The sequence below is a fragment of the Felis catus genome, chromosome X (genome assembly GCF_018350175.1).
Source record: "Felis catus isolate Fca126 chromosome X, F.catus_Fca126_mat1.0, whole genome shotgun sequence".
Lineage (NCBI taxonomy): Eukaryota > Metazoa > Chordata > Mammalia > Carnivora > Felidae > Felis > Felis catus.
Window position 1 is genome coordinate 94,927,971 of NC_058386.1, and position 12,093 is coordinate 94,940,063.

At 40.1% G+C, this 12,093-nt stretch overlaps 1 protein-coding gene across 2 annotated transcripts in view; it reads right to left on the reverse strand.

Annotated features, from left to right (window-relative positions):
* Positions 1-897: 897 nt before the first annotated feature.
* Positions 898-12,093, reverse strand: part of CT83 (cancer/testis antigen 83) — a 56,584-nt gene continuing 45,388 nt past the window's right edge. Inside the window, exons 1-2 of one of the 2 annotated variants that reach the window (XM_006943948.4) lie at positions 2,386-2,684; positions 898-1,222 (exon numbers count right to left, since the gene is read on the reverse strand). In XM_006943948.4, the coding sequence (XP_006944010.1) occupies positions 914-1,222; positions 2,386-2,460 (384 nt within the window). In that variant the 5' untranslated portion in view covers positions 2,461-2,684 and the 3' untranslated portion in view covers positions 898-913. Of the gene's footprint in view, positions 1,223-2,385; positions 2,685-12,093 lie in introns of those variants that run through there. The other variant, XM_045050932.1, reaches the window with a different exon arrangement.

Consider the following 12,093-nt stretch of genomic DNA (forward strand, 5'->3'; position numbering starts at 1 on the left):
AATCTTGCAATTCAGGGAAGCGTTAGGCACATTTCTAAGGAAATGATACCAAATTGGTGGGGGAGAGAGTGATGGGGAGGCAGTCCCTTTCAAGAGCTGACTGCGAGGAGTAAAGAGTTTGTGTGACTATCTTGGTAAGTGTATAGAACGAGATCTTAACAGTGCCTGACAAATTTTAGGGTGCTCCATGACAGCGCCTGTTAACACAGATTCAACAGTGGTGAGGGAGTATCCCATAGGATAGAGTTCCATCAGATCCTACTTCCTTTTTGGTTTTAATTTTTTTTAATGTTTATTTATTTTTGAGAGAGACAGAGTGCGAGCAGGGGTGGGGCAGAGGGAGAGGGACAGAATCCGAAGCAGGCTCCAGGCTCTGAGCTGCCAGCACAGAACCCAACACGGGGCTTGAACTCACGAACCACAAGGTAATGACCTGAGCTGAAGTCCGAGGCTTAACCAACTGAGCCACCCAGGCGCCCCAAGATCCCGTTTTCTTTAGTGCAAAAAGACATTTGCAATATTTTATTGTACACCAAAACTCTTTTTCACACATGAATGAAATTAAAATCACTATATCTTAACTATATTTTTACTGTAGCTTATTTTCTTTAAAGCAAACCTTTGGAACTGTTATTCTCTATTGTGCTTTCATTCCTTGCCCAGTACAACATTTATATATTTTATATAAATATATAATAAACATTTATACATATTAAATAACATATTTACATATATATAATATATATATATAGATGTAAACATATATAAAACATGTAATCAATTCTTTAAATGTCAGTAAAAGCGAATTTATAAATGTCTGGATTTTGTACCTGACTTGGCAATCCCTCCCCTTCTAAACAACAATTCATTTGGTATGAATACGTATAATCAAATGAATTCACTCAAAGTGCTTTTAATGACTGCTTTCACTCTCATTACATTCTCTAAGCCTGTCGGTGGATTTACAGTTAGCTAATGTAGCATTTAAACGCATGATAATTAGGAAATGTTCCAATTCAGCCAGCTTGTCTTCCACGATCCTGAGGTTTATCAATATTCGCTTCTGCATGGCTATCGTGTGTGGGGAATTAATTAAGATACCACGAGAGATGCTGTCGACTGAAAGATTCTTATCAGTATTGCTCTTAGTTGATCCAGTAGAAGAGGTTGCTCTTACTAGTGCAAGAGAGGTCGAACTGGATGACATTTCACCAACGCTGCTCTGTAAGGGAAGGAAATTATACATATGTAGGTTACTGAGTCTAGCAATTTCCAAATACAGCTGATGTTTGAACACGGTGGGAGGTTAAAGACATTGATTCCCTGGGCAGTCAAAAACCCATATGGAACTTTTGACTCCCCCCAAACTTAACTACTAATAGCCTATTGTTGACCAGAAGCCTTACAGACAACATAGTCGATTAACACTTATTTTGTGTCTGTATTACATACTGTATTTTTACAATAAAGTAAGCTAGAGAAAAGAAAATGTTATTAAGAAATTGTGGGGGGGGCGCCTGGGTGACTCAGTCAGTTAAGCATCTGCCTTCGGCTCAGGTCATGATCTCACGGTCCGTGAGTTGGAGCCCCACATCCAGCTCTCTGCTGTCGGGGCAGAGCCCCCAGTGGATCCTGTGTCCCCCTCTCTTTCTGCCCCTCCTCTGCTTGCTCGCGTGCATCTGCTCTCTCAAAAATAAACAGAAAACTTTAAAAAAAATTCAAAAAAAGAAAATAGTAAGGAAGTGATTGAAAATCCGTTGAACAACAACACTGATTTGGAAATACGCTCTTCCCAAAGACTGAAAAAAAAAAATTGTATAAAGTAGCCTCTTAATATCAAAATGTTGTATTTTGGGCTTACATTTCCCGGACAGTCCAGTAGGTTTATACTTGGACCCTGATCCTTATCTCAGGGGACCACTAAAGCCCTAAAGTCATTTGCAACTTTAAATATCACCAGGAAACCCACAGTTTGAACTGAATTATTTGCCAATGCCCAAAAACCTGTCATAAAGATGGCTGAAACCAGGGGAGAAAGACGCAAACCAACCTAAGGGGTAGTAGAAGCTAGAGAAGGAATAGATTCTTAAAACAGGAGGCGACGGCGGAGCGTGGGCCCTTTCAGCTCTCCTTTTCAAGTGGATGAAACGCTGACCACGTTACTTAGTGACCTGGGGCTTTTTCCAACAGACCGCGACTGTCGAATGGTTGGTCAAGAAGAGGGAAGTGCGGGGTAAACATCCGGGGCTCTTCGAAGAGAAGAATGAGGCGACCTCCCCTTACTCTTAGTTTACTGTTTCAGTATCTTTCTAGTCACAAACACCTCCCTCCCCCTCCACGGACCACCTGACTGCTTCCAATACCAATTTCTCTTACACACTTTACCTGAAAGCAGCTCTTCCAGACGACAAGCAGGAAAGTGAACACGATAAAACCCAGTAGTAGCAACAGCATTATCATGTTTTCTCTTCGGCCTCTCCTCCCCTCTAGGCCACGGAGGCACAAGACTGGCAGTTGGGAAGCAGGGGACCCTAGTCGTCCCCCCGAGTATGGAAGCCACGGGCCACGATGCTAAGCGTCCCGCACCGCTCGGTGCAACTGGGAGTCGCCTCAGCCTTTGGCTTCACATAGTCTAACCGGCGCGTGCCGCCCTCACAATTGAGCGCTTCCGCGAGGGCGCTACGTCACAATCTGATGACGTCGAACCCGGAAGCAGGCGGCACCTGCCATGGCCTACCTGGGTGCTGCGTCAGGTTGTTGGCGGGGGCCGCGAGAGGCAACGGGGGCGTTTGGGATTTCCGGGCAGCTGAAACAGGGTAGAAACACAGACGCCAAACGGACTGATGAAACACGAGTTTTAAACAGTGCTCGTCCCTCCTTTTCTTTCTCGCTTAAGACAGGTTTGCCTTTGCTGCAAGCCACTCCGTTCATTTCAAAAGCAAGTCCAGAAAGGTTTGGAGGTACTGGGAGAAGCAGTTACCCACAAACTGTGTAAGTCTTTGCCAGAAACCTCCTCCACATTCCCATTGCTATTTTAGGAGTCGTTCCAACCCTAGCCGCATTGGGCTAATTATGTGCCCTTGTGTTACTGTACCGTCTAAAAAGTAATTCCAGGGACATCTTCCCATGCAATTCTTACAATAACTTCGTGCTACAGGAATTTTTTCTGACTGTGCGCACTTCAGAAGTGCAGAAGCAGGTTCAGGCATGAAGTAAACTCATTGGGAACCAGGAGCGAAAGCAGGACTTGAATCCATAGAGCTGAGTCCTGAGATAACCACCCCCATTCGCTTGCCCTCGTCCGGATGCTCAGGACCTCTGCCGGTACTTGCTGACTTGTGAGCATCAAGTATTTCATATTTCCCACTCAAGGAATTGAACAGTATATTCCGATTGATATTAGTGCGAGCCGATAGGGAGAGAAATCACTGTACCTGACAAGAAATGCACAAGAAATTCGGGTAGATGTACAAGATGACAACGAACGAAACACTCAGAGCTAAAGGCAATAGCCAGGGTCGTCTCAAGATGAGTGTCACCCTCCAACCCCTAGCTGCTTGGGGAATAACTCACATCTTCATATCGATAGGAAGGAGAGGAACTATATACACTTTTCACCTTCAACGTATTTCCCAGTTATGGTTTCAAAGCTTTACTTGTTCAACGCCCATGTCAAGGGTGGGCCCCGTGATGTATTCTGGGGAAACGAATATGAGCAAAAATAAGGTCTCTGTTCACCTTCGTTTCATCAAATGAAATGGAGTGTAGCCCAGTAACATTGTCTCTGACCAAAGCATTTTCAATTTTGATCCTACTGGAATCCAAGGGAACACTTCGAAGCACTTACAAAATATTCTCATAAAGCACATTACAGTCCTGTTGCTAATCATTGATTTTTTTTTTCATTTATTTTGTATTGCGGTAAAATATACAAAACAGAGAATTTCACGTTTTAACGAACTTTTTTAATTCTTTATTTTTTAAATGTTTACTTATTCTTGAGAGACAGAAAGACAAGAGCATGAGCAGGGGAGGAGCAGAGAGAGACAGGGAGACACAGAATCCGAAGCAGGCTCCAGACTCCAAGCCGTCAGCACAGAGCCCGACGCGGGACTCGAACTCACAAACCGTGAGACCATGACCTGAGCCGAAGTCAGACGCTCAACCGACTGAGCCACCCACGTGCCCCGCATTTTAAACAATTTTCAGCGTGCACTTCTGTGGCTGTAAGTACACTCGATCCCCACCATCTCTTTTTCATCTTCCCCAACTGAAAATCTATACTCATTAAACACTAATTGCCTATTGTCCCCTCCATCCAGCCCCTCGAAATCACCATTTTACCTTCTGTCCCTCCAAATTTAGGTAGCATAGCTACCACATGGGAGTAGAGTGAGTAGACGAGTAGAGTGACACAACATTCGTCATGTTGTGCCTGGGTTATTTCACTTAACACAATGTCCTCAAGTTCCATCCATGTTGGGGCATGTGTCAGAATTTCTTTCCATTTAAGGCTGGCGAATGTTTCACAGTTTGTTTACCCATTTATCCACTGATGGACACTATGTCGCCTCCACCTTTTGGTCCTTGTAAATAATGCTGCTATTAACATGGGTTATTTGTATGTTTTAGATAACAGTCCTTCCTCAGATACGGCTTTTGCAAATATCCGCCCCCGGTCAAATGACTTGTATTTTCCCTTTTTTTTTTTGACAAGGTCTTTCACAGAACAGAAATGTTTAGTAGTAAGGAAATCCAGCTTATCAATTCTTTCTTTCATGAGTAGGGCCTTTGGAGTTAAATCTAAAAAGTCATCACCGAATCCAGGGTCATCTAGATCTCTTCAAATTCACAATCCTTGGTTTAGGTTTTTTCCCCCTATTTTGATATTCTCTACTGCCTTCATTTCTGCTCTAATATCTATTATTTTCATCTTTCTGCCAACATTGAATTTAGCCTGTTCTTTTTCTCGCTCTGTTATTGTTCCTAAGAATAGGTGATGGCGTGTTTCTCTCAAGTTCACGTGAAACATTCTTCGGCTAGGCCATATATGTCAGGTCACAAAACACGCCTTAATAAATGTAAAAACACCGAATCATACAAAGTATCTTTTCTAACCACAGTGGGTGAAACCGGAAATTAACAGCAGAAGGAAAACCGGCAAATTCACAAACACGTGGCAATTAAACGACAGGCTGTTAAACAACCAATGGCTCAAAGACGAAATTAGAAAGGAAATTAGGAAATATCTTGGTGCAAATGCACATGAAAATACAGTATACCAAAGTTTGCGAGATGCAGCGAAATCAGTGCTGAGCAGGAAATTTATGGGCTTTAGTGCTTCCTTTTTTTTTTTTTTTTAACATTTATTTATTTTTGAGACAGAGAGAGAGCATGAACAGGGGAGCGTCAGAGAGAGGGAGACACAGAATCTGAAACAGGCTCCAGGTTCTGAGCTGTCAGCACAGAGCCCGACGCGGGGCTCGAACTCACAGACAGCGAGATCATGACCTGAGCCGAAGTCGGCCGCTTAACCGACTGAGCCACCAAGGCGCCCCTAGTGCTTCCTTTTTAAAAAAGGACTTAGGGGCACCTGGATGGCTCAGTTCACGATCTTGTGGCTCGTGAATGGGAACCCGGCCTCGGGCTCGCTGCTGTCTGCCTGTCAGTGCAGAGCCCACTCCAGATCCTCTGTTCCCTTCTCTCTGCCCCTTCCCCACTTGCTCTCTCCCCAAAATAAATAAATATTAGAAAAACAGATTTAAAATACATTTTAAAAAGATTTAAATCAACAACTTAACTTTACACTCCCTTTTGATTACTAGCTGCATGAGATACCTTTTTCCATCTTTTTACTGTCAATCTCTGCATGTGCTTATATCTAAAATTCCTCCCTTTGGGGCGCCTGGGTGGCTCCGTCGGTCCAGCTTCCGACTTCGGCTCAGGTCGTGATCTCGCGGTCTGTGAGTTCGAGCCCCGCGTCGGGCTCTGCGCTGACAGCTCGGAGCCTGGAGCCTGCTTCGGATTCTGTCTCCCTCTCTCTCTCTGCCCCAACTCACTCGCGTTCTGTCTCTGTCTCTCTCAAAAATAAATAAACATCTAAGCAAATTAATAAAATAAAACTGCTCCCTTTTGGGCAACATATACTTGGATTCTGTTTTTAATCCATTCTGCCAATATATAGCTTTTGATTGGGGTGTGTATTTACATTTGAAGTAATTACAGGTGTAAGCACTTACTTCTAACACTTTATTTTTTTTGTTTTCTGTACCTCTTAAAGCTTTTTCTGCCCCTCCTTTTCTCCATTATTGCCGACTTATCTTCAGTTCATTTTTTTGTAGCGACACATTTCGATTGTTTTCTTATTTCCTTTTGTAGATATTCAATAGGTATTTTATTGTGGTTATATATAACCACATAGAACATCCTAAAGTTATGATCATCTGTCTTAAATTGATACCAAAATTAATTTCAATTGCATACACAAGCTTCACTCTTTTATAACTCTGCTTCCTGCTTCCGCTTTATGTTATCGATGTCACAAATTACATCTTTAGATGTTGGATACCCACTTACATAGGTGTATAATTACTTTTCACGATTGTGCCTGTGTAAATCCTGTAGAAAATAGCAAAGTGGAATTACAAACCAAAATTGCTATAATACTGTTTTGGTGTGTGTGTGTGTGTGTGTGTGTGTGTGTGTGTGTGTGTTTACATTTGCCCATGCATCTGCTTTCACCAGAAATCTTTATATTTTCACGTGGCTTTGAGTTACCATCTAGTGTCCTTTTATTTCAACTTAAGGATTCCTTTTGGTATTTCTTTTTAACGTTACTATTGGTGATGAACTCTTTCGGATTTTGTTTCGATATGTTTTCATTTCTCCCTTATTCTTTGTTTAAAAAAAAAAACACGTTTATTTTGTTTTTCGAGGGAGATAGAGCATGGCCGGGGGAGGGGCAGAGAGACGAGGAGCACAGAATCTGAAGTGGGCTCTGTGCTAAAAGCAGAAAGCCTGGTGTCGGGGCTCAAACTCATGAACCGTGAGATCAGGACCTGAGCCAAAGTTGGATGCTTAACCGACTGAGCCACCCGTTTTTTTGTTTTGTGTTTTGTTTGTTTGTTTGTTTTGTCCCTTATTATTGACAGACATCTTTGCTGGATGTGGAATTCTCAGTTGACAGTTCATTTCTTTCAGAAAACATAAAGATTTCTTTCAGAAAAGATAGAGTCTTTTTTTGAACCCCCCCCCCCAGTAAGTTTTTCAATTCAGTTATTGTCTTTTACAGTCTCAGAACCTGATAGTTTATTATTTCCATCTTTGTTGATATTCTCATTTTGTTTATATCTTTTCCCTGCATTCCTGTAGTTTTTGTCCATGTTTCTCTTTAGCTCTTTGAACATAGTTAAGATAGTTTTTTAAAAGTCTTTGTGTAGATGCTCCTTCAGGAATGATTACTGTGGATTTACTTTGTTTCTTTGAATTGGCCATGTTTTCTTGTTTCTTTGTATGCTTTTTGATACCTTGTGGAAAATCCGGCGTTTGAGAAAAATGCCCACCACTTCTCATCTTTAAAGACCGACATAGAGGACCTTCACCATTTAGAGCCCCCCCCCCCCCTCCCCGAGTCTTAGGATCAGCTCAGGGTCTTTTCTGGGCATGTGTTCTTTTGTGGGTCTGTGTGTGTGCTGTTTTAATTTTTGGTTTTTATTTCCCAACTGCTTTTATTATTTATTTATTTAGTTTGTTTATTTATTTATAAAGTTTATTTATTTATTTTAAGAGGGGGGAGGGGCAGAACCTAACACGGCTCAAACTCATGAATCATCGTGAGATCATGACCCGAGCCGAAAACCAAGAGGTGGATGTCACCCAGGCGCCCCTTCCCAGCTGCTTTTAAATGTCTCAGGTTTCCAAGCTGTCTCATTCTAGCTTCTCGTTGAGGCCTTAGAAGTTCCACTGTATTCCTCTACTTACGATCTCTTGCTCCCAGGCACCGACAGGTCTGCGGTCCCCCTGTAGTGTTCACGTGCCGAGATAGATACTCTCCATTGTCTTGTATGACTTCCAGACTGAGATCCAAAATTTTCTACTGTTCCCGTTGTAACAGGAATCGGTCTGCTATTTTTCAACCATGCCCCCACCAGGGAGGGGTGAAGCAAGAGTGAGCCAAAAGGTTGCAAAAGGCTGCAGAATTTCCCCCTGTTTTTATCATGCTTTTTTCTTGATTGGACAATTACTTGGTTGGTATCGATCTTTCACTGGCTTATAGAGCTTCTATAAAGCTATTTTAGCCAAGCTATCATTGTTTGATAGTTCCATGCGGAAAAGAGGGTAGAAGTCTGGAATTTCCTAGTCCGCCATCTTGTTGATATCACGCACTAACAATTGATTTTTTTTAATTTTTTTTAAATTTTTTTAAATTTTTTTTTTTTTTTTTTGAGACAGAGAGAGACAGAGCATGAGCAGGGGAGGGGCAGAGAGAGAGGGAGACACAGAATCCGAAGCAGGCTCCAGGCTCTGAGCTGTCAGCACAGAGCCTGACGCGGGGCTTGAACTCACGGACCGTGAGATCGTGACCTGAGCCGAAGTCGGACGCCCAACTGACTGAGCCACCCAGGTGCCCCAACAATTGATTTTTAAAATATGACAACCGGTAGAAATAATGAAAAGTATAGAGCCTCTCCACCTGTGAGACACTGGCAAAAACAAACTCAAATAATGGAAAGAATGCCACATGTATTATTAACTTTCAATTTTGTTACCCCCTATTCATGACATGCCAAATTTTCTTTTCTTTCCTTTTCCATTCATCATTAGTAACTTAAAAACCACCTCCTTTGTTTCCATACTTCAGGAAACAACTATTTTTCTAAGGTATGAACTTAGAATTGTCACTCATCTGACTTACTGTTTCAACCAGCTATGGTCATTTTTTTGTATGTATGCATCAAATTGAGGTTTCCTGACTTTTTACCCTTTCCCAACCCTGTTAGATTTTTACTGTGATAATTTTATACATATCTGGAGCGGGCGTTCACTCACTTCTCTCTTTTTTTTCTTCCTCTTCTCTTTTTCCCTTTTGGGAAATACTGATGTTTAATTGATCAAAAATTTGTTCTGTCATTATGTGAACACTACAGAAATATGTTTATCTGGAGATAAACAATCAAGAACCTCCAAACAAAATGTAAATTTAAGCGTATGTGTTTTGTTCCATTGAGTATGTTGGCTTCTGGAGTTTCCTTTCTTCTCGCTAAAACTGTAAGTCAGATGAAAAAAATTAACTGTGACTTCAAATAAATAAGTAGATGACACTTTGGACAAATCGCAGTCAGTTCTTTTCAGTTTAACGACAATTTTTTGTCCTCTCCCTGATTTCACCATTATGTAAAAATAATAAAGATGTGATATTCTAGATAGTTCAAGAATGTAATTTTTGAAGGTTTAAAATATTTACATTTGCTGCTTTGTTTTATAGATCAAATAAATTGTTATTATTGTCTCCACAAATACTTTTAAATTACTAATATATAAAATTTTGTGAACTGAATGAATTTCTAATGATGCGTATATTTTAAAAAGCATATTCTTGTGAGTTTTTATGATGCCACAAATTATCAAGACTTAATGTGTTGGCTTAAATTATAAATTCCATGTCTTTAGTGAACTTTATGCCCTTACATTCATGTTAAATTGAGCTAATTAGTAAATATTCTTTGGCTATCTGAACAATTTGTAAGCAAGAAAAGTGCATAAAGCATTGGTCAGTAAACAGAATTTTTCATTTGCTCTTGTTCCTTATTTCTATAACAGCTATAAATTAATAGGATAAAGAAAGTCTTTGGATAGTATTAATATATATGTTCATTGTTACTTTAAAATTTTATAAGTAATATGAGATGTATGATGGTGATAAAAAGAACTAGACAGTTCTTGACTTCCTGGCTTCTAGTTTTCTCTGTAAGGAAAGAAGTTTTTGTTTTTGTTTTTGAGAAAGAGAGAGAGAGAGAGAGAGAGATAAAGAGAGAGACAACATGGGGAGGGGCAAAGGGAGAGAGAGAATCTCTCAAGCAGTCTCCACACCCAGCAGAGCCCGACATGGGGCTTGATCTCATGGCCGTGAGTCCAAATCAACAGTTGGACGCATGACTGACTGAGCCACCCAGGCTCCCCAGAAAGAAGTTTTAATGGTTGATTCTAGTAAAGATAAATGGTTGAGTTTAGACTAGGTATCGTGGCTAGAGAGGAATGAACACATATGAGATCATGTATATAATTTATTTATTTATTAGAAAAATGATTACAGTTTTATTAAGATGATAAATTCAACATTCCTTGCACAGTGTTTTATTTAATATGCTTGTAAAGTTAATTAGATTTTAAAAATAAGATCAGAAGTTTCGCATTATCATGTAACTATACATTTATATAGGTATAAACACATTCGTATAATGCTCTGTTAGGATTAGAAATAAAGGTGGTTTATGAGTCCTTTACTGGAAATTATTACATTAAAATATACAGAAAATAACTAAATCATAATAATAACTAAATAACTAAATCATTTTTTTAAAAGTTCCTTATTTGGGGAAAAAAGTTAAGTTCCTAATAATTATTGTTGATTATTACTGTTTCCAAAATATTCGCTACAAATGTTTCAAGATTTGTACATCTTGGCCATTGGCAGGAATGTGCTTATGCAACGGTCTCTGTTGCAAATTTATTTAACTTAATGGTCATATATCTATACGATGACTTCTCTCCCCTTGTAAGCATTTTACTTTTTATGCTAGCATAAATGAAAATCCACCCCAATCCACCCCCCAAAAAAACTCTTGGTTTGTGCTATGGAATGATGTTTCTGACTATCCTGTTATCTTTGAGAACAACTGTGGATGAAAATAAAAATTTGTATTTGCCTGTTTGTGCCTTTTCCTATTTATAGAGGCAAGAAGGGTATTATAAACAGTACAGAAAGGTGCCTTCCAGGTCTTTCTGTTTGCTAACGACTATTCCTTCTCTGGGTCCCTAACAACATGAGTTCAGCTTGACACTGTGTAGAACATATGCGTTTCCAAGTAGCTATTCCTTTATAATGAAGATCTCACCCTTTTGGCTATTGTTTAAGTACTCTGACTACCAGAAACTTGGTGACATGTGAAATATTCTTGATTTGCTGGATTTTAGGAAACACGAAAGGTTACTGATATTTTAGTCCTGTTAGTACTTGTGAAAATAAATCAGAAAGGATACGTTTGATATTATGAAGTGTGATGGTAGGCATTAGACAGGCAGGTTGTTGGCATTGATAGAAATGCATTATACATATATGGTTTCAATAATGGGATAACTGCCTCTTGGTGCAATGGGAAAAATTAAACCCTTTAGGAGGGAACAAGTCAAGTAAGTGTGGTTTAGAAGGATGGTTGAGAGATGAGAGGTTTTGTGGGTGTGTGTGTGAGAGAGAGAGAGAGAGAGAGAGAGGCAGCTCAAATTGTCCCAATTAAGGGAAAGATAGGAAATGAACAACAATACTCTGCTTCTTAGTTAATTACTATTAACAAGCTAACCTGGTGCAGCCTTATAAGTTCTATTTTGTAAAGCTACGTGGTTCAGATAGGAATTACAGAGGGCTATCTTATTGTTGGGATAGGATGGGAAAAAGTGCGTTTCGATCTTGATTTCCCATCAGAATGAGGCTTATCTCGTATGCTTACAGAAGGCGGTTATTTATTTATTTATTTTTAATGTTATTTATATTCAAGTTAGCTAACATACAGTGTAATCCTGGCTTTAGGAGGAACCCAGCAATTCATCGCTTACGTAAGACACCCAGTGCTCATCCCGAAAAGTGTCCTCCTTAATGCCCATCACTCATTTAGCTCATCTCCCCACCCGCCGCCCCTCCAGCAACCCTCAGTTTGTTTTCTGTCTTTAAGAGTCTCTTCTGGTTTGTCTCCCTCTCTGTTTTTACCTTATTTTTCCTTCCCTTCCCCTGTGTTCACCTGTTGTGTTTCTCAAATCCCACATATGAGTGAAATCATATGATATTTTTCTCTGACCGACTTACTGTGGTTTTAAAGTCCA